The following is a 26,441-nucleotide window of genomic DNA, read 5'->3' as shown; positions in this document are numbered from 1 at the left end:
CCAACACCTGTCATGGGTAGGGACATCTTTCACTAGATCAGGTTGCTCAAAGCTCCATCCATCTTGACCTTGAATTCTTCCAATGATGGGAAATTCACAACTTCTCAGGGCAACCAGTGCTAAAGTCTTACCACCCTCATTGTAAAAAATTTCTTCCTTATATCCAATCTAAATCTATCCTCTCCCAGTTTAAAACTGCTGCCCTTTGTCCTGTCACTACAGGCCCTGGTAAAAAGTCTTTCTCTGTCTTTCTTATAAGTCCCCTTTATATATAGAAAGGCTGCAATAACGTCTTCGCAGAGCCTTCTCTTCTTCAGGCCGAAGAATCCCAGCTCTCTCAGCCTTTCTTTATAGGAGAGGTGTTCCAGCCCTCTGATCATTTTCATGGCCTTCTTCTGGACCTGCTCCAACAGGTCCATGTCTTTCTTGTACTGACGACTCCAGAGCTGGATACAGTACTCCAGGTGGGGGTCTCATGAGAGTGGAGTAGAGGTGGAGAATCACCTTCCTCAGCCTGCTGACAATGCTGCTTTTTATGCAGGCCAGGATATGATTTGCTTTCTGGGCTTCAAGTGGACATTGCCAGCTCGTATTCAACTTTTCATCCACCAGTATCCCCAAGTCTTTTTCTGCAGCGCAGCTCTCAATCCATCCATCACCCAATCTGTACTGATATTAGGGAATGCCCCAACTCAGACACAAGACCTTGCAGTTGGCCTCATTGAACTTCTTGATGTTCAAGGCCTCTCTGGATGGCATCCCGTCCTGCTAATGTGTCAACTACACCACTAAGATTGGTGTCATCTGCCAACTTGCTGAGGGTGCACTCAATCCCACTATGTCATTAATGAAGATATTAAATATTTTCATTATTATTGATCCCAATACTAACCCTTGAGGGACACCACTTGTTAGTAGTGGTCTAGAATTGATTTACCACTGGTTGTCTACACACACCAATGTGTTGTCTACCATTGCATGAATGTTAACTGCATCAGGGTAAAGGCATCACTGTACAGGCACCAAGCTGTGTGAGGTGAAGCTGTGCATGCCTGGGGTTTAGGGTCATCAGGCATTTCCAAGAACCTCTGACTACACTTATTCACTGCTGCATGTGGCTCTGAGCTACTTGCTCTCCCCTGCCCCTTCCCACTGCCACCCTTGAAGTCTCTCTAGCCTCTTTGTGTGTGAAGCACAATTAAGCACAATTTCTCCTGCGGAATGCCCTCTGGAGAGGAGGCCAAGCAGCACATTAGCTCCTGGTTATTGAAATCACAGCTCCAGACCACAGTGGTGCAGCTGGTGAGGAAAGTCAAGGGCTGCAGCAAGGAAAACAGAGCTCTGCAGAACAAAGCGCTTGTACACTATGATAATGATTTCAGGCTTGCCAACCCTCCCTTCTCTTCCCTCCCCTAATATCTTGCTGTTTATTCTGGGTCTATTATTGGCTCGCATTTTTGTATTTTCTCAGTCCTGTGTCAGCTCAAGGCCGAGCATAATCACATGAGAGGAAGGGGATATATGTGGTACAAATTCAGAAGATCTCTCACCCTGCCACCAAAAGCCACAGGATCCTTTCCATGCAGAAAGTGAAAATGTGCAGAGCTGTCTCTGTCCCTTTCCCTCCTCTGAGAGCTGAGCCTGGAAGCCCTGCTGAAATTTGGGGTGTTTTTCACAGTCAGAAGACAACAGGCAAATCACTGTTATCTGTGTCTCTTCGTTCTCTGGGAGGGCTGTGTGTCTCTTTCACTTAGGTAATAACAGGCTTTTTGCAGTGCCTCTAGCACAAGCCCAAGCTGCAGGTGAGCAGCAGGAGCTGAAGAGTTTGGCTTAGGTTTAGCAACTTGCTTTCCACAGGTAATACAGTGTTTTCCTAGAGCTCTGCCAAGGCAGACTGAGTCTGTCCAGGGAACAAGAGGGCAGGAGAGGCAGCATCCATCATCAGAAAAAAGGAAGAGGGGGATTTGTTGAAGGTAAGAGGACAGTGGCAAGTTTATGGAGAGGGCTGAGCAAAGCAGAGAGGCAGAAGGCACTGTGGGAAAGAGAAGCTGGAGACAGAGGTGAGGTGAAAGGATTAGAGCAGGGGGAAAATAAAGGGAGAGAATGGAGGATAAAATAAATTTGGTCAAAGTTGAGAAGCATCAAAATTCTAATGATGACAGAAAGTCCCCAAAGTAGTATTTCTTGAGGAAACAAAACACTGTATTTCTGCACACTCTATGCCATGTTGGGGGAAGGGTCAATTACAAGCTCCAAGAAATTCCTGACTGTTATGTGACTTTTCAAACAGTTGCAGGAGTTTTCTCTCCCTTTTATTTTCTCTGCCATGTTGCAATAAAAGATAAATGAGAGAGCCCACACACACACAAGAAAAAAAGAACAAGCTTAAACTTAGTAATGGGTTAAGTTTGTTAATATATCAGACTCTTTCAAGGTGTCTCTCCCCAACCAGTCAATTATAAAACCTTAGATTTTTCTCCCTGAATAAATAATTTTTAAAAAATTTCCAAGTGCACATTGCACATGTGCCCCCCATGAGCAGCGTGATGGTTTTGGGCCTTTTGCCCGGTGGGAAGTCTGTGACCCCCAAGGGAGGCTCTGGTTTACCTGTGAATGTGATTCCAATCAGATCACTCTTCACTGTCACTCAGAAGCTTGCTGACTAGAATAAATATTCATAGAGCTGATTAGACATTAATTGCACAAATCACCACCTCTTCAGACAACCCCAGGAACCTTGCTGCCACCCACCATAGTTAAAGAGGCAGCAGAAAATGTCTTTTTTGTAGGTCTCTTAAGGTCAGCCTAGTACCTCAGAAGGAAGAGAGGACATTAAATGTCTCACCTTGCAATGTTCTTTAACATAGTCACCACAGTCCATCCTCAAATTCTGCCCCAGTTGAAGGGCTGTGTTCCCATTAGCATAGCCCCCATGAGGTGGGAGCCCTCTGGTCTCTGTAGACCTCCCTGCAGTCTGTCCTGCCTACCTCTCCCCACACACTGCTTGCTGTCCAACCCCACAAGGACTGCCCTTCCCAGCTCCTCTGTGATCTGTGTTCTTCCCTTACAGACTGTTTTGCCAGGGCCCTTCTGCAAGGAGAGGGCAAGGAGAGGCATTGGGCTGGGATGCACATGGACTGTGTGTACCTGTGTATGTGCAGATGTGCTTGGGTATGTGTGACCCTGAGTGAGCAGGACACAGTACACACACAGAGACACATCTGTACCTGTGTTTGTACTCACATACAGAATGGAACATGCAACCCCACTTATTCAGCAAGGTAGAGGAGCAAAGACATTCTGTGCTAGCAGGGCGTATGGTCCTCTCCCTGTATGTGCTGTGACCTTGAGGGCCCAGATATGATGGCCGTCCTGTACCATCTACACTCTCTCCCTGAAATGTTGGGCTGGCATATCTAGCAACACTACTCTTCAACCCCACGGAAAGAGGAGAGCTGTTGTGCCATGGAGTGCCCCTTGGTGGTGTGACAGTGACTGCTGTAGAGGATGCAGGCTGTTCAAGGGATGTCATGCCTTCCTTGCTCCTGACATTTACACTGCCTCTGCTTGGAGATAACAAGTCCTGTTCTTGTCACTGCAAGTTCTCCTTCATCAACTACCCACACAGGACCCAGACTCCTCCACTCTCCCTGACTCTTTCCTTGTAGTCCCCTCTGTCCCACAGCCTCCTTGCAGTTAGCCCAATAGCATCATTCTTCAGGAGAAAACTGATGTCCACATACAAGCTCACACACACAGGAATGTGATAATCTGGGATAGACCACATTCATCTTCATCACAGGGAGGCAGCAGGATTGGAAATGGCATGGCAAGATGAGACAGTGACAGCTGCATGAGCCTGTCACAGGCACTTAGAGCAGAGCCACTGCAGACGTGACAGCAGTGACACTCCAAGAAACCCTGGTTGGGTCTCAACCCCAGACTGCCCTACATCAGGCAGCAGACAGAAGTGAGCCAGAACAAGGTGTAGCAGAGAGGCCATGGTGCCTTTGAGAGCTGTCCTACCCTCTAGCTTTGTGCTCTGGACTTGCTGTATGAAACGCATAGTCAAAGAAAGTTTTAAGAGGAGGGAAGTACCACAATGGGTCCTCCACTCTCAGGCAATGAGTTGCTTTCCAGTCACCAAACATAAGGGATGGGAGTCAGGAGGAACTGCTTCTGTTGGACCCACAAATCTGACGGCACCATTCACACCAACTCCAATACAGCTGGGCTGTGCTCCTTTCTGTACAAGTGACTGATCCCAGAGGGTATGAAGACTGGCTCACATCCCTCTGAGGCCTTGTAATAGCTTTCTGTTCCTTCAGGTTTATGGGACAAGCTGGCAAACCTGTTGACTCCCCTTGCTGGCAATCACTGCTCTGCTGTGGAGATGAGAGGAGTGGGGGCTCACATGATGTGAGTTCCCAAAGAGGGAGTTGAAAGGCTGGCAGTCCCACTCCAGATAACCCTGTTTAGCTAGCAGAAAAGAGCTGCTTGATTTTCCCTTTGCACTGAAGGGTTTCAGGCCTGCCAGGCAGGGACGGTATCTCAAATGAGTGCTCCTACCCCACCACTGAGCACCGCTCCTGCCCAACTTACTTGCAGAATCTTGTCTTCCCACAGGCCTTCATTTGCTCATGAGCTCCCATCACCAAGGGCATTGACCCCCTGGAAAAAGACAGGTTAAACTCATGTCCTTTCATCAGCTCTGAATCCATAATTAAGTCCAGTCTGTCTCCATTTGTACACTGCCCTTCCCCTCCACCTCCCAGTGTTCTCCTCTGCCCCTTGCTAGATACCTAAGCTGTACTGAACGTGAATGCTGGCTCTCCTCACATCTGCTCTGTCTCTGTCACTGCAAACAATTTCTAGAAAGCCTTTTTAAAATGTATTAGCCTTCCAAAAAGGAGCTGAAAAACAGGGGAAAGGAGGGAGGGAGGGAAGAAGTGAGGAGGAGGCAGGATGCAGAGATGTGGTTTATTCCACATATCTGCAGTATTCTCCTCCCAGCCCTTTTATTAAAATAGATGGACATTTATTATGAAAATTAATTACTAGGTGTGCACAGAATTCCTTAGGCAGGCAGGGAATAAGTGTCAGTCTTCTGCCTGTACATCTGTGTAAGCCACATATGTTGCCTATGATGAAAAAGAGGAACACATCTACCAGAGAGCAATCTGATCTGTCAGATTTAGTACCTGGAGGTACTGTCTGTGTGTCTGTGTGTGTGCATTCATGCGTGTGGTGCTGCAGTTGCTCTCAGCAAAGGGAATGTGCAGTGGTGGCCAGCAACACATTCCCTAGAGGTGCCATTCCAGTTGCACAAGTTGTTCCCATCATAAATATATGAGGGCTCCAAGTATGACTGTCAAAGCACACACAGATATGAGTAGATGGTCATTTTATAGACCTGTCCTAAGGCACCCTGATCACTACTGGTATTCAGCAGACACAAGATCAGGGATAGTGCTCAGTGACTGAACATGTAGCATAGCTGGTGGACAACATCAGGTACCACTGCGTTCACGGCACTGAAGAGATTGGGGCATGGTATAGCAAGGAGTCTGGAATTGAATTTTCTGTTCTGGGACTAAGAAGAGGCAATGGAAACTGAAAGAGACTGAAGTAGGGAGAGAGACAGTAAGTTTGACTTGACTTAACCACTGACTCTTGTGGCTAGTTTAATGGATGGAAATTACACAATTGCCTGTCTCCATGCATTGTTTTGCCTCTCACAAGTTGTCCTTCCCCCCCTGTCCCCCTAGGAATAATTCTGCTCTGCAGTGTGTGGGTATCTGGGGGAAGAAGGAAGGGAAAAGGACATAGCCAGCCTGAAGAGAATTGCAAAGAGACTGGGAAGACCTTGGATAGGCCCTGCTGTCATAGGAAAGATCCATGTAAACTCTAGGGAGGGCTTAGCCTGGATTCCCTCACCCAAGAACAGATTGTGGGTAGAAGAGAGACTCCAGGCTACATTTTGATGGCCTTTGTCACACAGCATGAGCCTGAGACACACTAGAACATTTCTCTCCCAAATCCTAGGCTCTGGGGCATCTTTTATCAACCAAGTGCATATTTATATTTCTCTTACGTATCTTGGAGATGTTGCCAAGATAAAGGGCCAGATTCTGACTTCTCCTCCCACCTCTCAAGAAGACTCTGCCTCCCTGCATTGAACCCAAAGCAAAAGTGAATGTATATGAGAGCACATGTGCTCTAGAGCAGCTGGTAGCAAACTCACTCCGTATCACATTAGCGACAAAAAGATTCAATGCAGGACACAGTTGCAGGCGCGAGCAGAAGAAAACCTTCACGTTCCTTCTCCGAGGTGAGCGCGTGCTTCAACTCCGAGATACCCTGACTGCCTCTTGAAATTAATTCAACATTCCTGTGGCTTGGGCAAAAATAGCTGGAATGAATAATGGGGCTGTGCTGGCCCTGCTGCAGATTGCCTGGTGGACAGAGCCCTCTGCAGGAAGGAAAAAGGCAAGAGATGAGACAGCACCAGTGTTTACTACAAAAGACGCGAGAGGTAACAGATGAAACAGCAATAGCTTATCACGTCCTTTAACCCTGCAGGTGTTATTGCCTCTAGCAGGTCTCTGGTACCTGCCTCCGTGCTGTTCCCAGCTCAATGGTACAGCTCCCTGTGCCTTCCCTCCTGTCCCATTAACTACTCGTCCTCCACGCACCCACCCTGCTGCGTTTTGGGTGCAGTGCAGAGCTGTGGTGGTGCTCAGGCTGCTTTGCTAGGCACAGGAACGTGACACTCTTATTTCACATCCTCTGTCTTCATCACCAAAACCACCATATTACCCTGAGTTTTGGGCTTGTTTCAAGCAGTTTTATTTCACTCTTTACACAAGAGATGAAAAAACCCAGACTCCAGCTGAAACCAATGTGTGAAGATGGGAATGCCTCTGTGTGCTTGTGTATGTCATATATATGCACCTCCAGTTTTTCATGCCTTCTGGCTGCAAGTCTTTCAGATACAAAGCCCAGGCCTCTGGGGTGATACAAGGAAGCTACATTTTTGGGGGAGCATCAGCCAGGGGGAGAACTAGTGTTTGTGTTTCTTCCCTAGTGAGACCTGTGGTGATCCCTGAGTTTCAAACAGACACAGAGCCAGCGCCCTGGTCCCACAGCCTCTCTACACTTGAATACCCTTATCTCCTCACCCAACATCTTTACCTTTCTAAAACCTATGACTCAGCTACAGAGCAGGCACTTCCCAGGATTACAGCCCTCATGGATATAGGGAGAGGTAGAGAGGGCTCTCTTCTGAACAGAGGGCTTCTTCCCTTAGCCTCTGGTTTTACAGTGACGTTCTTAAACATCAGTGACCCCTTCTCCACAACCACTACACATCTGTTCATGGAAAATAAACCACTGGGGCTTTTGTCTCTGCAACTGACTGGACCATGACTGGACCATGCTTTGCTGCTCTGAGAGCAGCTACAAGATTCTACACAAAAAAACACCCAGACCTGGTTTGATGGCAGGAGGGGCTGGAGACATTCTGGAGACATTCTTGTCTCCCCTCAGATCCTGTCCTACATGTCTGCAGTTGGACATTTGGCATGCCCACGGTTCCGACATTTCTCAGTGGATTGCGCCCTGTGCCTCTGCCTTCAGTTTGGAAAGAGAAGAAGCAAATCTGGCAAGTTGTCCTGTCAGTCATCTTCCTGCCAAGTGGGAGGCAGAGGGAACCAACGCTCCCAAATTTCTTCACTGGAAGAGCCCAGCATGGGAGGGAAGCTGTCCAACAATTATACCTTTCTGCTGCCAGTGACCAGGTCAGGCCTCAGTTTTTGCTGGCAATCTTTTTCTTACGGGCAGAGACCAGATCATAGAAAGGATCCTGTGTGATGCTGGTCCTGGAAATAAGAGGAAATGAGAGCAAAAGTAAGGATTTAATGATGGAGAGATGCACAGGCAAGCCAAATGAACTTGTGCGGCGAGACCACTCACCAAAATGTAGGACTGGAGATCTGCAGATCCACAGCACAGAATTTAGCTGTGGCTAGAGATTCTCCAGAAGGGACCATGAAACTCTTTGAAGTCAAGAGGTACTACAGTTGCTAGAATGCAAACATTTCTTTCCAACCCCTCTTTTAAGCTCTGGTAGCCAAATAAACCGCATGACCATTTGTCCCTGGGGCTAAACAAAGGCAAGTTCAGGCCTCAGATTCCGGTCTCCTCACCGTATTGCCTCAATCCACTCATCACGTTCTGCTGGTGTAGCTGCTGAGATCTTGTAGGACTGATGCTTGCCTTCAACCACCTTTCCATCCCCATCTGTTTTACAGGCTTTGATCTTCTGCCCTTTGCAGTTGGGATTGAAGAGCTCAAAGCAGTTCTGTCAGAAAGGGAATAAAATGCAGCAGTAGAGGAAGACAGAGTGGACCAAGGAAACCATGCTGCCTTCAACAGTGGGTGACAGACTCAGAGAGCTTCCAAAGGTGAGGAGAGAATTCTGCCTCTGAAATGCAACACAGATTTTCCTTCCTCATCCCAAGAATACTCCTATGAGTCAGATCTCCAGGCCACCCCTCTTAGGTAAACACACCCTCCTGTGAAGGGCTGAACACTAGAAGAGGTTTATAGAGAGATGGAGCATCAACAGTTACCAGAAAACATCCTCTGGGATCTGTCACTCTGCTCCACTCATGTAGATTTCTTCTCTTTTTAAGTAGATGCAAAATCCTCTCTTCTGCCTGCCACCACACAGACCCACCACCAGTTCTTCCACTCATGCCATATCAGAGAGTGAGTATCCATAGAAGATGCACAAAGAGTGCCACTTCCTGGGCAAGTTTCCTAACACCACAGCACTAACTCCATAATGAGTTACACAATGTGGTGTAACTCACTATGGAGATTCCTGGAGAGAGAAATTGAACCCGTATCTCCTGCTGCAAAATGCATAGGGATTCAGCTGTGTGCACTCATCTCTGCTCCTCTGTGCACATACATGATGCAGCCAGCCAAAGGACAGGTCTCCATTCGCACCAGATCTTCCCCGGTAAAATACCATCGTGTTTAGATGGGAGGACAAGGCAGTTTGCAATGGCACCTTCCCTCTGAGAAGCATGGGAAGAGTACGGTGTCTGCACCCTCTCTTCCCTCTGACCTCCTGAGAACCTGTGTTGTCAGAGTACCAAGCAATGAAGACTTACTGGCTTTTTGGGATCATCCACCTTCCGGACTGATAGGTTCTCCAGGGGGATAATGCCCAGAGGCTCTTTGTCCTGAATGCAAGGAAACATGAATTAAGGAAACATTAATTAATTAACATCCAGCATGCTCCCCACATGCATGCCACTATTTACAGCCTCTCTGATTTCCCAGACATGTGCCTTTGTGGGGGTGACAAGGGCAGTGTATGCCTGGGGACACCACCTCCATTTACATAGTAGGAGCTTAGTTACCAGGAGATCACAGCAATAGCTGTAGTGTCCAGCCTCTCTCCTCCCCAAGATTAGAGGTGAGGAAATGGCACAGGAGAGAAAGGAGGTCTGAGATCAGTCGGGGAGAATAGGGTTGAAGGGAAGAGTTTCCTCCTACCCTCTGCTCCTCCCTGTCCCCTCAGAGGCTCACAATCACCCAGGACACAGCTGGGAGTTAAGCCCTTACCGTGGTATATTCGAAGTAGTACAGGCAGTTATCAGTCAGAATGAACCAACGGCGTTTCCAGGTTTTCACACGTCCTCCTAAAGGCAGTGAGGTTCAAAAGCCATTAGTCACACATTTGGCTGTCCTTCCTGCCCCCTTCAAGCTGCAGACTTGCGCACACAGGCGTACCCTCCCAGCTCTCCCTGTAGATCAGCCCCAAGGAGGCAACCGTGGTGCTCATTGCTGATTAGATGCCGTATGGTGGACACGCACACACAGGGAGCCAATTTTGCTCTGATGGTGCTGGGAATGGGGAGGGGTGAGAGATATCTTTATAAGTCCCTTTTTGAGCAGATAGAGCCTGCAGGAGCAGGCTGGGAAGAGGCAGCTGGTTTCAACAGCAGGTGTCAGCCTCAGCCCACCACAGCAGAGCGGAGGGAAGGACAGTGGAGATGTTGGCGGGTTCCTGGGGGAGATTTGTGGGTGGAGGCAGGCAGGCATGAAATTCAGAGGAACTAGGGGCATTCTCCTCCTTACCTAGTTTCAGGAGCCAGCCCTCACGGTTAGGGTTGAAGAAAGTATGTGTGAGGTCGTTTCCATCATCCTCTGGTATGGAGAATGGCTCATTCTTGATGCTCTCAAACAGACTCTGCCCCAGGGCATTGGTGGGGGAAAGAGAGAGGGGAAAGAGAGAAAGAAAGACAGATTTCTGACAAAGCTTGTGCACAACCCCCCTAGGTCCATCTGGTTCATCAATCTGTTTTCACAGGGGCAGGTGGGCGAATGGTGAGGGGAGCGAGCAGTGAGCACTGGGAGTACAACAGCCCTCAGTCTAGACCTCACAGGGTCTCAAGGGGAATCACCAGCTCTTTTCTGCTTCCTGTGTCAAAAAAAGAGACTCCTTTTGGAAAAATCACAGAAACAAAAGCAGGCACCCCTATTAAGAGAGGCTGCAGTGACTGATCCCAGCATGTCACACAAGTGATGCAGTACTAAGTCAGTGGAAGGGACACGACATGACAGAGACCCACTAAGGTCCTGGGCTGGTGGACCCCAAATTCTCTGCTGAGAACTGGCACTAGAGACCAACACACACGTCTGCGTGATCACAAGGAGGCATATTTCATAGAATCAAGGCATTTGCACTGAGACATACAGTGTGACATTCGTAACAGCAGAGTGACAGGGAAGTAGGTTACTAGCTTTCAAGGGGTAAAAAAATGTTGCTTGCATCATTGAATTTGCAATCATTCATTACACAAGTCCCAGGCCATGAAAAAAATGAAAGTACAGGCTCCTGTAGCTCCCCTCAAATCCTGACAGAAACAACACTGTGGAGAAATATCTAAAGCCTTTACTCTCAGGGGTGCTGTTCAAAACACTCAAGTGTGGGATGTAAGCAGCCTCTTTGACAAAAGACACAAGTTATTCTCCTCAGGTTGGTTGGGTGAAGCTAGACACATGTAGGCAGGCTGCTCACTTCTACCTTCCCTTGTAGGGCACAGGTCCCATGCCTGCTGAGCCCTTGGGAAAATGGTAGCTCCAGCTTTGCTAATGGGTGCATCCCCTGTCTCTGTCTCCCCACCTCTGCATCCTCTGGGATCAGAGACACCATGGATGTGATGAGAGCCTTAGAAATACTGGAAGAGATGCTGGAAGAGACTGTGATTCTCATTTGGGGCTTGTTGGTTCTACTCACTCAAAAGATACATCCTGGTGTAAGAGAGGTCAGGCACTGGTGTCCTGACTAATGAGAACACTACAGTCAGCTGAGACATTTAGGAATGAACAAAGGAAAGGGATTCATAATCTGGGCCACAGTGACATTGTCTCACACATGCAGAGACACACAAGAAACAGTCCCCTCGGGGGCTAGGGCTTTCAAAACTGTCCAAGAGAGTCAGGTGCTCATCTACCTCCCACAGAGGTGGGTGCCCCATTCACACAGCTTCATACCTACATGACATACAGACACCTGCAGCCAATGTCTTCCTCTCTTGCATAGTTACAGTATCTGTTCCTCTCTCACATGGACACACTTAAAAACACAAACTTTCTTAAATTGATACTGCTATTCCCTGTGTCTCCAGCCCCATCCCTCTTGTTCCACATCCTCACCAACAAGCATGTGTGCAGCCCCTCCCCAAAGCAGTTTCCACATTTTGCAGCTTTGCTTTTGTACCTACTGCTCTCTTTCTTCGCACAGCCCTTCCCCTTGTATAGCAGAAGGTCAATAGGCCTGTATTACACTGAGACCTGAGGACCTTAGCTTCTCAGTGGACCCCAAGCCAGAGAGAAAAGAGGGTCTGATGTGAAAATAGGAGGTCTTCTTACCTTTAAGAGCTCTTCTGGCAGGTCCTCTCCATTGTCAATGCCTCTGTTGATGGATACAAACCTTTCAAAGGGGGGTTTATCTTTCACATTGGGGTTGTGCAGGCTGGTATTAAGCATGATGATAGAAAAGGAGAGTACATAACAGGTATCTGACAATGAGAAAGAAAACCAGCATGGGTGACACTTGTCTTAAGGAGCAGATCAATCCACACCCCAACAGGCGGCTTGGTTTCCAGTCACTGGAGAACAGCATAATCGTTTCAGCTATAGGAGGAAAAGAGAAATGTCCCTCTGCTAGCAGTGAGAGAAAAAGTTAATCTCCTATGATGGAGGTGATTCTATCTCCTCAGGATAGTGGGTCAAGTTGAGTAGATCTGGTCTGATAATGGATCTGACAGCAGGCAAGTTTCTACAGACTCATGTCTGTCAATGCTATCCTTGCTGTGATGAGGCATAAATCCTGTGGGGCTGGGAGAACTTTTCAAGTCTCTTAGCCATGGGGATGGACTGGAGCATAGTAGCAAAAGAAGGACTGAAGACTCTCAGCCTTTTGAAAAGCTTCGCAGGAACTGGGCTGCCTCCTTCAGCTTAAGGGGAAACATCCACACTTCCAGGGCATTCCCTGTGTGCTTTGTGAATGGAAAAGGAAAACTCCTCTTTCTAGCAAACAGCAGAGCTCAGTTTTACAGGCCTTCTTCTCCCCATAACTACCTTTGGAGTGGAATACTCCTGGGTTACACTTGCAGTACCAGTTGGCAAAGGCCTCCATCATCCGGTCAATCTTCTGTGCTTCCCCAGGCAGCCGGAAGCTCCATAGGAACTGTCTATCAGAAGCAACATGTTAGAGAGTTAGATTGTGTGCAAGAGACACTTATGCATTCCCTCAGCCCTTGGGACATCATGAAAATAAAAGAAGTCATCCCATCACACTGGGAAGACAACACAGTACATGAAGCAGGAGTCTCCTCCTCTCTAGAAATTGCCTGGGCTCATCAATCACAAACACACTAAAAGGAGGAAGCAGAACTAAGCATCCTGGAAATCATGGCTCCTCCTCCCTAATCAGTGCCCTGCAAGGCAGCAGAAACCTCAAGAGAAAGAGTTCTGCCAGGAGGCTGGCCTAAAAGAAAACAAGATGCCCTAAGACAGAGCCACTTTGTCACTGATGTAATGGGCACTGTGGACAGACATGTTTCCTGATGCAAAAAATAACTTGTCCCATCCCCTCAAGCACTGAGGCCATGATGATCCACCTGGCTTTCCCCATCTTCCCTGCATATGACTAGTCCAGTCAAGGGGCCATGAAAGAGTTCCTCAGGGAAAAGGTGTTCACATCACAGAGCAACAGTCTTGGAGCCAACACATGCAGAAGGGCCTTGAGAAGCCACATTTCAGCTCAGCAGGGCTTCACAACCTTCCCGGATGGTAAGACCCAGTGTCTGAGCAGGTTCCTGTCCATCCCCTGTGTCCTGCACACTCACTCACCTCAGTGCCTGCACCAGGTTGAGGTTGGCAAACTGGTGACATTCCACAAAGGCTTGGAGGATCTGAATGTTTGTGGGGTCCCTGAGAGAGGATATAGGGAAAAGGTCAGAAGAGAGCTTTCACCCCGCTCATTTTGGATGCCCCTTGGTGTGATGACATGCACTTGGCTCCATCCCAGCCTACACTTACCTTCTTACCAACAAGAAGCCAAGATGCACACTCTTGTCTGGGAAGACTGACACTATTAGAGGCAGGAGGACAGGTAGCCCATATATAGCCAGCCTTAGCCACACTCCAAAGCACCCCACCTGGGGTGTACTGCCCACCCAGCCCTCTGCAGTTTGAGGTATGTTAAGTCTTGGCACTTGACTGAGGTATGCCAGGGGTCATCTAAAATGGTAGTTGAGAGAGGCCAGGCAGGACAGGGCCTCCAAAGAGCCTCCTTGTCCTGGCTGGGTTGCTCACCTCCCGCCCAGGTAATCCCCAATGGCTGTCTTGTTCAGGCCTTCACCCTTGTGCAGAAATTTGGCAATCTCCTGCAGGTCTGAGGACAATACCTGGTGCTCAATCAGGTACTGGATCCCCTAGGGGAGAAGAAGCAAGACAGTGAAGTAAGACAGCTCTGTGGGCTGATGAAAGAGTAGGACTCCAGCACCCTGATATCAGCCTTCATTGGCTTTGATGACATTGCCTCCTGTTACTTCCCAGCCTCTTCATGGGAGGCCACAGCCATATTCCCCATCCTTATTCTGTCTCTCTTCATCTACCACAGTGGGTCAGTCCCACTTCCATTTCAACCCTAGATTTGGATAAATGTTTCACTGGGATGGAAACTCAAGCAAACAAAAAAGGGCAATGTAGGTTAAAAGTCCGAAAGGCAGGTGGATTTAAGGCAAAGTAAAAATACTTCATTTTAAAATTTTCAATCAAAATATATCAGTGTTCCATTCCTAAATGCATTTTTTTCTGAATTAGCTTAAAGAAAAAAAGTTTGTTTAAAAAATGTCATAATAAAAAAAAATATACTTTGACAAAAATATGGGCTTGAGACAACTCAAAATTATTTTTTCCTTATTTTTTTTCTGTGCTACAGAATAGAGAAGTCTGCAATCTTCTCAGCTCCATCCTTCCCAGCCAATACGGATGGAGTATGACTTTTATGGAATATAGAGGGTTTGAGTTGGGCTGTGCATAGTCAACACTGTACGTTAGAGGGAATTTAATGATTTTCAAAGTTAAGGTTTTGTTCAGATTCTTAGCACTATCTAAAGAACTGCAACTCTCCAGACCATGTTGCAATTCTCCTCACAAGATACAATAAAGGAAGGAAAATTGTTTTAGATCCATCAAAATGTTCTACTTCAACAGAATCAATTAACTTTGCCTTGTAATATATAAGAAACTATTTCTAAAATGCCCCAAAGAAAAAACAGTTTCAAAAGAAGGAATTGAAATGTTCGTGAGATTTTTCCAGACTATTTTCCTTTCTTTTTCCCCAGACAGAATTTTGGTAAGTTCAATTTAATTTTGCAGTGCATTGCAGTGATGATGTAGCTCCATTTTCCAAAATAAAATGTTTCTCCCAAAGGGTTTTGTTCAGCCACTCATTCCTAATGGTTACCTCCTTTAACCTCAGAAACTTGCCCTGAGATCTTGGAGACGTGAACTCTAAAGTACCAGCATTGCATGGGTGAAGAGTAACCTTACTAAGGAGGGGCAAAGAAAGCTCCTTGTGTTGTAGCACCTGTCAGCCTATGGCATGTAGCAAAAGGGAAGCAATAAACAGAGATCTGCATATGCTTATTCTGAAATAAAAACAATATAGGCACATACAATAACATTTCGACCAGACTGAGCAGCATTGAACTAACAAGGATGAACTGTTTTGCGGTGAGAATTGGTTCAGGTATTTCTGCACAGCATGGCACAGTGCCATAGAGAAAGATGCCTCTGGAGTCTCAAATCAAGGTCAGATGGAAACACAAAATGAAACCTGCTCTCACGCAGGCTGTAAGGACTGATATCACTGCTCTGAGACAGCTCCTATTGGCAAAGGGATGTCCAGGGGACTGGCAAGCACCCCAGCTGTGGTGCAGACACTGGGGAAAAGGCATCTTGAGGGTCTCAGCAAGGCAGAGGAGAAGGCATGAAAAGTTGTCACTCAGATCAGCAGACTGAAGATGCTAGCTGTGGTGGTTAGCTGACAATGCGTAATCGTTCAATCGCAGCCTGTGGTTTTCCTTACAGAGCTCAAAAAATGGTCCACCAGTGAGGAGGAAGGAAGAGGAAACTGTCTTTCTCACATTTTCTCTACTTGATTATTTTAGAGCTTTCTGCAGAGGCTGAAAGCTCTGGAGTCTGGACCCCACTGGTCAGAGTCCCAGAAAGTGGAAAACCTGGATTGACTCCACAATCCAAGTACTACCAAAACCACTTCCAAAATTATAGAGGCAGCTTGTCCTCTTCTGTTCTAAATGAGCCAAGGAACCTGACACATTCTCAAACCTTCTTCTTACTTCATCCTCCTCCATCACACTATGGCCATTTCTTAGCCTCTCCCAGACAAGAACTGAAGGAGACTTGTCTCTCTTGACACATTGGCAGTGTTAAACCATTCTCCCTTTATTTCTCTTAATTTTGTCTTGCATCTGATGGAATGGCCTATAGGCACGTGATGGGGAGAGGCAACACAGCTTAATCCTATCAAAAGACCTTATTCAGGGACAGGAAGGAGGGTGCTACTAACTGGAGCCTTAGTGAGGTAGGAAACCAGCTCCATAGTCCCATGCTGTAGTTACTTTGGCATGGGTGACTGCCAGTGGACCAGTAGCCAACAGAAGCTCTTCCTATACCTTTCTCTGAGCAAATCCTACCTTTGCAGGGTCCATGTTGAATTTCTTCCGGCCCAGGGACAGAAGTTTATCCCTCTGTGATAGTTTGCTGCAAACATGAAGAAGAAGGAAAGTGAAATTTAGAATAAAGGGCCATCTGTCAGTTCACTCACAAGGTAACACAGGGATCTCAAAGACAGGTGTCTGATTATTCAGGAAGAGAAATCTCAGAGGAGAGAAGGGTATTCCTGGTCTCATTTCCCCGTCCTTGTGATCCAAATCCCACTGATGTTTTTGTTTTCTCAACATCAGGAGAGAGACTTTATAAACAAAGGAATAGCCATCTTGTCCCACTTGCCTGTTCTGCTCCCCAGGATTATTGTATGCCTCTTGCCTCTCCTCTGCATTTTGGAAGCACTCAATCTCTGCAAACACTTCAGCAATCTCTTCCTTCAGCTTCTGCAAAAGAAATATCAGGAGGATGAAGGCAATGGAAGGAAAAACAGCAGATGCACACAAAACATGTCTTCCTTCTTCCCTCAGTCAAATGAAAAGGACAGGTCATATGGTCACGATCAGTCAAGGATGTCTATGAAATGAATGGGCACTGCTCTGGGGTGACTCTGCTGGATTCCAGCTGAAAACAGTGGGACAGAGGGGTAGAAGGATGTTCTCATGCCTGTTGTCAATCGAGGTTGGAAAATCAAGCTTAGCTAATGCAGTGAGTAAGAGAACTCACCCCAATGTTGATTTCAGTTCCTTAAACAATGTCAGATGTGAGACTCCTTCCACTGTGCCCATTTCCTTCTAGCTTTTACTTTGCATAGCCCTGCTACACATCCAGGAAAGGGGAAGTGGAACCACTAACTGTGAGGTCAATATGAGCCTGAAGTGGCCACGTTATGAAACACAGAGTTTATAATGCACCTATCATTCAAATATCAGTGAGCAGATATCTGTCTTTAGGAAGAGAAAGAAGAGAGAAAGAGTAAAATAAGAGCAATTACTGCCAAATTTTAAAAAATGAATTGCAGAATTCAGTTTCCTGTAGGCTCGTGACAGACCATGGGCTTCTTGGCTGGATATTCTGCATTACCAAGGAAATTAGGATGTCTATATCTCCTTGCTTTCATCTTGCAGTTATGGTCCCCCTCAGAGCCAGAGTGCATCATAGTTCTCTTCCAGGAATCACCCAAATTCTTCCCCATGCAAACCAGAATAGTCAGGGGAAGAAGGGCTGTTTTGTGACAGATCTTGACTCAACAAGGGGTGAGGATGTGGCCACAGTATGCACCCAGATAGAGAAACTGAAGGTCTACAACATTTTATAATTCAAAAGAGTTTCTGGATTTTGGTTTTGCTCTGACCTTCATTCTGTTGTGCTGCCTTAGTCTCCAGAGTTGGGAGAGCTGGGAGTGCTCCTTACTAAGCTTTAGATATCGCACAAACGTAACAAAGCCGTAATCTTAACTCCTGAATTTCAAATTATTATCAGCTTTGTTATTTTATTCACTGCTGCCTTTTGGCAGTCTAACGGGCAAGTCTAGACCCATCCTCTCCCTCCTCCCTCTCCCACCACGAGACATTCCCCTAAGTCTTTGTGTTAAAGGGTATTGCTAGATATTTTCAGGAAGAAACACACTTGGGAAAATTTCTCTAGTTCTAGGTACCCTTTCATCTAAACTCATCCTGCTCCACTGAACAATGCATACCCCACTGGTAAATGGCATTGGGATTGAGAGTATGAGTCTGTGTAATCTAACAGCTGTTTTTTGTCCATAGGGGATAAAAAAATGTAGCATTCCTATTTGAGTATCCTGCCTTCTACAGAGCTCATTGTCTATTCTGAAAATTGAAGAGATAAGAACCACACAGAAGCAAACCACACACACATAGATATTCACAGCATGTTTTGCAAGAAGAGACAAGACACCATTCTGATTTTGCAGTAGGGATGATGAGTATGGAAGCCCAAGAAGTAACAGGTAGTTTGGCTTAATCCTTTACTCTATGCAAGAAAATATTGCACCTAATCCCCTGACATCTGGACATCTTCATGTTGTGGAAAAATCAGGGCAAGTCCAGTGATTTAGTGCAATAAGATCTATCAAACGGGAGCCCACACTCCGTGGTGGTAGAGGCAGAACAGAGTAGAAAGTGTACAGCACCATAAATGACTGTGATGCAGTATTACTGACTGATTTAGAATATGTCACTTTCAGACATTTTAGGAGTCAATGGAAAAACGTTTGGGTTGACTAAAAGAAAAGAAGAAAAGCAAATTCAGACATGAAAACATGTGTGGAAAGTCCTTACATCACACATCTTTAAAGAGATAGCATCCTTCATGGAATACTTGTTTAGAGGTCCACAAAACAAAGTTTGAAAAACACAGGGGGATGCAGCAGGTAACTAGGACTGATATGTCATTAACAGATGTGTTTGGTTTGGTGGGGGGGAGGGATGGCGACTGTTTTTGGTAGTGGGGGAAAGGACTATCTTGTGATAAGCTTCGAAGGCTACCCTGGATCCAAGGTGTATCCCCCAACCCAGGCTGAGACAATTAGCAATAGAGAAAGCCTCTGTGAAGGGAAGGACTGTCTTGAAAAGAAGAAGGTGGAGAGAACCTGGAGGAGAGGCCATTGACCTGAACAAGAGACGACCATCGGCCTAAACAAAGGGCGAGCTTCATTGCCAGGAGGAAGAGGGGAGGACAGAGAACCTCAGACACCCAGTTCAACCACATGGAGTAGGAGAAGGCAAAGGAGGTCTCCTGCAGCCCATGGAAGTTCAACGGCAGAGAGCCACGTGTAGGCCATGGAGGACTCCACGCTGGAGCAGAGAAGCTGAACCGGAAAGCAAGTGTGACTGGAATTGAAACCCTGAGGGTCACTCAACGCCAGAGTGGGGGTGGACCCCCAGAGCCAGGGGATGAGGAGGTGCGCTGGACCGGAGACCTGTCTGCAGCCCATGGATGTCCCCATGCCAGAGCCAGGAGCTGAGCCCAAAGAGGTCTGTGACTCCATAGGAAGCTTTGGAACATCTTGTTTCTGGACTTAAATGCCAGGAAGAGTGGCAATGGTGAACTGACTGCAACCCCCATTCCCTGTCCCCTGTGCTGCTGGGGGGGAAGGTAGAGAAATCAGGAACAAAGTGATTTGAGCCTGGGAAGAAGGGAGGGGTGTGGGGAAGGTGTTGTAAGATGTGGTTGTTATGTCTCACTGAGCTACTCAGATGAATAGCAATGAATTGAATTGATTTTTCTTCCCCAAATTGAATCTGTTTTGCCCGTGACCATAACTGGTGAGTGAGCCATCCCTGTCCTTCATCCTAATCCGTGGCCCTTTTGTTGTGATTCCCTTCCCATTTCACCGGGGAGTGAGTGCAGGACTGCATGGTCTACCTGTGTTTAAACCACCACAGCAGGTAATCAGTAATTAAAAATAATCATAAATGCTGAGCCAGATCCCTGCTAGTATGACTTAGTAAAGTAATATTTCTTCTATCCTAAATATGCAATCCCAGCCCACCCCTGCTAATGAGCTGACTAGCCTTTCTCAAATATCCCATTACGGTAGTTGATGACTCCTGCAGCAGAGGGTACCATAGGTTAGATGTATACTGGTGGCAAATATGCCAGGGCAGCTTGAAGCTCAGGATTCAAGTTGGATCATGCCAGAGCAAATGTCTCCCATGTGGGAGCACTTCTGCATGGACTGAACTGTTATGTGAAGACACTCATTGGTGAAGGCAGTTTTAAGAAGGCTAGGCAGACAGGAGGAACATGATGGTCCTTACCCTAATGTCCTCCAAAAGCTCCTGTCTGTGCTGCCTGATTGTCTCTATTTCAGCCTCTTCAGCCTCGCTCAAGTCAGTTGACCCTGGAAGAACAAAGAGATGCCTGTGAGAATATTACTGGGGCCAACATATCACAGGAAAAGCTGCCTCAACCTCTCAGCACCTACCATTTCCTAGGCTGATGCCACAGTAATTCTGATTTCCATGTTCCAGCATCTATTTTCCCTGCTGTTGCAGCCACTGGACCTGAGCTTTGCCCTGCAAATCATTCTCAGTCCAGAGAGAGTAGCACAGACCTATATACCTCTCCTAGCAGCCAGCTGCTATGCTGGTAGCCTCTAATCTAGCCCTGCAGCAACCCACCTGACCTACTCAACCGATTTTATTCACTGCAAGCAGAATGAAGAGGTCTCGCCAAAAGCTCTTTGGTTGTTTTTATGTCAGTCACCTTTACGTACAAGACCTTTATCTTGGGAAAGCTGTGACCCAAATACTTCATCTACATCCAAACCTCCCATGAAGGGCCGCTGGCTTCATGGATTGATCCACCACAGCTAGAGTCAGAAATGGCTTAAGAGAGAGAATCGAGGTTTTTCAAGTCTGGGGGCATGATCTAGGGAGAGAAAAGCCTTGATGAAGAAGGAGCATCTGTGGGAGGCTGTTGTTCTGTGGACTACAGACAATGCAGAAATACAAGTAGGCTTCTTTGTAATGTACAGGAAGTCAAGCAGATACCAGCAGAGCCAAGGCGACCACAAAATTATTCATAGAAGACATAGAAGAATTGGGGTGACAGAACTGTAGCTAAATATAATCCAGATGAAGCACAGCCTCTTCAGCAAGGAGAAAGAGGAGGCTGCAGCCCTAAAGAGGCAAAGCAGGTGGTCAGCCCCAGGAAAGGAACAGGGGACTTGCAAAATGGCTGAAAGCATTGGAGCTCCTGGGAGGTCACTGCAGAGCTTACAGTCAGGGTCCTTGCTGCAGCTAAACACTCCAAGACAAAGCTTCCCCAGGACGTCCCGCTCCACTGTTTCATATGTTTCATAAACCAAAATCCCCCAGGGCCTCCTGTCTTCCTGGAAAAAGGGGAAGTGGCACCAGCTGCCTTGGAAATTGTCTTAGTGTGGATCTCACATGCAAAACAACTGCTATAAATATGAGTGGGGGAAAAAGGGGAAGGAACCAGAAAGGACAGACAGAAGGAAAAAGGGACAAGGGCAGTCATCTCAAAGCACATATGCTTCTTTCCTGTCATGGCCACAACAGCTCAGAGACCTTCCTTCCCCAATCCTTCTTTTCCCCATCCTCCCAGCTGGTTGAGTTTCCACATGCTGTCTGTCCTATTATTTTTCTCAGGCTGCAGCCTCTCCCTGTCACTTCTCCCGCTGTTTTCAAGCATTGCATTACCTGAGGAGAGGCTGCTGAGCCTCTGGGAGGAAAGCACTGGGCAAGGAGCCAGCATGAAGCCAGGGCTGGGAAGGACCCACATCCCCTCCTGGCTCTGCAAGCAGCCCTCCTGAAGAGTGGAAAGAAGCTGACTAATTGCTAAAGTGGGTCAAGAGGGGAGGAAAACCTGTGGCACTCAGCAGCTTGCAATGGCCAAATCTCTGTGTGAGGAAAAAACAAAAAAAAAAACCAGGCAAGCACAAAAGCAAGGAGGTAAACAAAAACCAACCAAACAAAAAGAAACAACAAAAAAAACCCTCTGTAGTGGTTTTGCTGCTTGTTAGGCAGGTTGCTGACTTCCCCTTGAATGTCAGCCCTGCGCCTGTGAGCACTGCCTGGGTCTTGTAGCTTATTTTATGCCTCCCAGATTTCTGGCATCTGCAGGAGATAAGGGCAGCCTCTTGGTCTCCCCAGCTTTATTTCTCTCACACCTACATGGGCTGGTAATTGCAGAATCACCTTGACAAATTATCACTAAGTTCCTTTGTCCTGTATTTTTTTCCACAAAAGCACCATAGCAGAACATGCCTCAGGAATCTCCCCTTCCCCATCAGCAGAGTCTTTGGTGGGGCTGGTTGTTTTGCTTCCGTTGTTTTCTGTCTACTGAAGCAGCCTAAAGCATCTCAAAGAGATGTAAGGCTCCCAGAGGACACCATCTCACCCACACGACCCCCACCGAGACTGTAAATAACGCAGCCTCCCTTCCTCCTGAACATCTGAAAACTCCAACTCCTGTCCAGATTTACTTGTCCAGTTCATCAGAATGAAAAAAGTATGGCAAGGGCTGTGTGTGTGGGTTAAAAAGCATGCAAGTCATGGAGAAGGAGAGGGAATAAAGAGATAAAAAACCAGTAAGGAAATAGTAAGGAAAAAAATTGACAGATCAAACTTTCAGAGAAATTTAGATTGAGCTGCAGAGAGGGTCCTTGTAAGGTGTCCTAAGTTTCCTAAACAGCTTAAGTCCCCAATTGCCTTGGAAAATAATTCTGAGGTCAGTGCCTGCACGTTACTTCTGCTTCCCTGTGAGAAGGCCTAATGCTCTGCTCAAGGCTGTTTTGAGGCCGTTCACCAATGTTATTGCACACACTGGAGTCTACAATTAGGAGAAGTGAACACAAAAGGTGTGTTTGGGGAACTGTCCACAGAAAGGCACAGAAGGCAGCAGAGGCAGCTGGGCAAACAGCAGATGAGATAATGAGAGCAGGCTGCTTTGGTTTTCCTTCCTTCTCCATGCTGAAAATGAGCTAAGCTAGCAGGAGAGGGACAGTCCGAGGGAAGCACCACATGGCTCACTCCAGACGCTTGCAATGGTAGAGGGAATTCATCCCTGCACCAGGGGACTGAAGAATGGCTTCAGCCTTGTCAATGTCCTCAGTGCCACCAAGTTCCACTTCCCTCTAGGGCTAGGTCAGGACACAGATGAAGCAGAGCCCTGGTCAGGGTTCTCTGCACAGGGGGAAATTTCACCTCAGTTAAGAACAACCCACAAAAACACCCACAGGTTTCAGGGAGATGCTGTCAGCCAAACCAATGCCAAAGTCTTCCAGTTCAGACACAAGACATAAAAAATTGGCTAGCATCCTCTCCAGAGAGGACATGAGTTGCTACTTGGAATTTATTTTCAGAGAGCAAATGTTGAAAGGAAAGCACATCAGCATCAGATTTATGGGGCTTACACCTCCTCTTGAGGTTGTTTCCCCACTCTCAGGGCTAGACTCAGACAGAAAGTCATTCCAGTTCTTCATGAATTTCCCAGGCTTTTATTTTTAGTGAGGTCACTCAGAACAGAACACAGACTTCAATTCCAGTTGTGGTGACTTACACTCTCAGCCTCCCCATTTGGAAGGCAGGTCCAAGTTACCCAAAAGTCTGGGTATTCATGTGGCCAGCAAAGAGCACTGTGCTTGCTGGTCCCATTTCCCCTTGCAAAAGTCTGTGCAGAGCCATTCAGGTGCCAAGTGAAGCCTTCAATCCCAAGCAAAAATGTATGACTAGGAAGGTAGCTTTTGGAGCACGGAGATAAGTGCGAAAGTGACTACCCAGAAGAGCTGGAAGGATGATCTGCAGAAACAGCAGGTGAAGGTTATGAAGAACAGCATGTGTAGCACTGTTACAGACCATCCATGTGCTACCCACCCACAGTGTAGCAGCAGAGATTCAGCTGGTCCATTTGCAAGGCAATGTAGGATTCCAAGTGGGGCTGCTAAAGGGTTTGGGCACTTCTACCCACGGCAGCACACAAGCAGAGCAGCCTCATGGGCACTTTCTGCCTGAATGAGGCTCTCTGGTGGAAAAATTTCACCTGAAATTCCTTTTCTTTTTTGATATGGCTGCTGTGTCATCTCCAGCGCAGAACACCTCCTACCCAGCCAGGTATCAGGCTGGTACCAGGCAGATAACACAAAGCCTTCTAGCTCTTCAGTTACCTCCAGCTCAATCTGTCTCCTTCCTGCAGCCACTCCACAGTTCTCTTCCAGCTTTTGTCAGAAGAAATGCAACATGGACCTCATACAGGTTTAATTTGCACATTCCAGCTATGTGTGAAGAAGATTTTATGTTGTCTCCCTTTCCCCTTATCCCACATGACAAAGCAATCAGGATAGCTTCCAGCCACTTTTGCCCATGGCTCTGACCTCACACAGCCTACCTAGCACGTGATAGTGTGGTACAAGCCTCCATTCCTATGTCCCAAACACCCAGCTCAAGGATTTGGCATACTGCTTCTGTGGCCTCACCCAGACAGTCACTAAAGGGTCCTGAGGGAAGCTGGAAGAGGACATCCACTGCAAGGAGAGCAATCTCCTCACATAGGTGTCAGCTGCATGCAGCCAGGGCAGACAGATATCTAATAGTACTATTGAGTCTCCAGGTAGAAGCAACTCCATGAAAAGGCGTATGTGCACCTTTGACCTTCAGGAAAATCATGCCACAACTGTGAAGCCTGAAACACATACAGGGCTCTCAAGCCCACTGGAAGCCTACATCTGGGGACAGCCTTGGCTCCCAAGGTAGAGCTGCATCAAACAAGCCCACTTTCCCACCCAGCTATGAAGTGACGGGTTGGGACTGAGCAAATGTATTTGGTCAGGACCAGAATATCTCTTCAGGCATTGCCTGTCTCTGGGCTCTGTCTCTAGCCACAGAGCTGAGCAAACCCACATTGTCCCTGATCAGGAACTCATTGTGCTACTGCAGTGTGTAACTTTTAAGACATAATTAACTCAGTAACACACAACTTGAGTGAATGACTGTGTCAAACCATCAGCTCTGAGAGCCTCATTTTGTGGCATGCACACTCCAAAATAAGTAGCAAAACATGAGATGTCCCCCTCCTCCTGCCCAACTTGTCCTGCAGAAGCTTTATTCACAATTGATTTCAGGTGGTGAGGGCTGGATGATCTGAAGAGACCTGCCTTCACCACCATGCACAGCCAGGTGCTGGTGAGAGCTCCCATAGGTCCCACCAATCTCCCTGGCATGCAAGGCTGGTACACAGCTTGAGCATGCCCTTCCCTTGGCTACCCACCTAGGAGCTAAACAGTGCAGAGCAGTTCAGAACTGTGCTCTGCTTTCTCCCTTCGCTCTGTGCTCTACATTCTATACACAAAAGCCTGCGAGGGCCATCGCAAGATGATCTCTTTTCTTCCTGGCCCTGGTTCAGCCTATTCCTGGTCAGCTCTCCCTATGTCCTGCCTTTGCTCAGACATACACTCAGAGCCTCCTCAGCCAGAGGCTAGAAATGTTCAGTCTGGCAGTATGCCTTTTGCTGCTGAATCCCAACCACTTCATCCACCACCTGCCTAAGTAGGAAATAAAACCTGAGATCTATCTCAGTTCCTCAGACATGGCTTATCTCCACCACTCACATCTGCCTTTTGAGATTATTTCAGGACCAGGAAGACCCACCTGCAGGTCACTTGGAGTTGGTAGAACCCTAATAGAGTCATTTACCTTTAACATGAACATAAGCAAGAGAGGCTCCAGTACCAAAAGCCTTGCAAGCCTGTTGCACTGAGATACCCAACACAGGAGAGGCTCCACAAAGGCAAACCACCTCCTGGGTACTATAGTGAAACACCACTGAGGAGCCTGCAAGTCACACCAGAGCTGCATGAAGAGAAGCCAAAGGTTACAGGGGCTCACCCAAATGTGTCATGTATACCCTTAATACCCCTGAGTCAGTTCCCAGCTCAGATCAGGAACATCAGCAATAGGCATTCTCAGCACAAAGGCCATTCAAATCAGTGGGAAAATTTCTCCTGATATGAAGGGACTTTGCTTACAGGAGAGCAAGTAAAAAGAAAACCATGCCTAATGCTCAAGGCTGACAAGCAGTTAACTGCACCACCATCTCACTCCTACAGCCATCAGCCACAGCATCCACTCTATCTGCTGGGATTTCATGGTGTGCCCTGCATAGCCCTCAAAGAAAACAAGGCAAAAGACCCTCAAGGCTTACCAACAGGACAAAAGTCCATCCTGAAGAGTGTGGTGTATATTCAACAAAAGTGTTGTTCCTCCTTGCCTTCTGCTTGTTCAGATGCTTCAGAGAACTGAAACAACTTGGAGCCAGTGACCAAGATTGTAGCAGCATTGGGGAGGCGGGTTGCCCTGTGGCTCCGCCCTTCCCCTCCTTGTCCCTCTGATCACATCTCATGAGCTTGCATCAGTGAAGGAAACTGCATGTGCATACCGCTATGAGCTGTCAGGGGCTCCTTGGCTACGTCTGAATTGCAAATCCACAAATGCATTTCCATCCCAGCAGCTTTTGGGGAAATCTCTGAGCACCCATCTGTGTTTGAGGGGACTGAAATGAGCAGTGAGGGGCTGATAGGACCTTGGGCTTTTGTCTGAGATACTCTGAGAAGAGAGGGAAGAAAAAAGGAAGTTCTTGATTCAGAATACCCATCTGATTTGGGAAGTGGTTTC

At 47.2% G+C, this 26,441-nt stretch overlaps 1 protein-coding gene across 2 annotated transcripts; it reads right to left on the bottom strand.

Annotated features, from left to right (window-relative positions):
• Window positions 1–7,584: 7,584 nt before the first annotated feature.
• CYTH4 (cytohesin 4) lies at window positions 7,585–26,201 on the bottom strand. Of its 2 annotated transcripts, none has more exons than XM_010175702.1 (13): window positions 25,972–26,201; window positions 20,067–20,149; window positions 16,627–16,727; window positions 16,311–16,377; window positions 13,903–14,021; window positions 13,438–13,518; window positions 12,664–12,776; window positions 11,953–12,101; window positions 10,156–10,267; window positions 9,640–9,716; window positions 9,183–9,254; window positions 8,208–8,362; window positions 7,585–7,880 (listed from the first exon to the last, which is right to left on the bottom strand). In XM_010175702.1, the coding sequence occupies exons 1-13, from the start codon at window positions 25,988–25,990 to the stop codon at window positions 7,808–7,810; spliced, it is 1,221 nt and encodes a 406-aa protein (XP_010174004.1). In that variant the 5' UTR covers window positions 25,991–26,201; the 3' UTR covers window positions 7,585–7,807. The 2 variants fall into 2 exon arrangements, with proteins under 2 accessions (XP_010174004.1, XP_028942764.1); XM_029086931.1 differs by having other exon boundaries at window positions 16,311–16,372; window positions 16,613–16,727; window positions 25,972–25,990.
• Between the last annotated feature and the right edge of the window lie 240 nt (window positions 26,202–26,441).

Source organism: Antrostomus carolinensis, unplaced genomic scaffold, assembly GCF_000700745.2.
Source record: "Antrostomus carolinensis isolate BGI_N321 unplaced genomic scaffold, ASM70074v2 scaffold3709, whole genome shotgun sequence".
NCBI classification, from domain to species: Eukaryota; Metazoa; Chordata; class Aves; order Caprimulgiformes; family Caprimulgidae; genus Antrostomus; species Antrostomus carolinensis.
Note: the sequence above shows the minus strand (reverse complement) of the source record. Positions and strands in the feature narration are given on the sequence as shown.

What these genes read in the sequence shown, in the direction of transcription:
- CYTH4 (XM_029086931.1), bottom strand. An exon ending in TGCCAGAAGAGCTCTTAAAG is followed by an intron (nt 10,268 to 11,952) that starts GTAAGAAGACCT and finishes GCCCTGGGGCAG; the next exon opens with AGTCTGTTTGAGAGCATCAA. An exon ending in TGGATGATCCCAAAAAGCCA is followed by an intron (nt 8,363 to 9,182) that starts GTAAGTCTTCAT and finishes CCTTTCTGACAG; the next exon opens with AACTGCTTTGAGCTCTTCAA.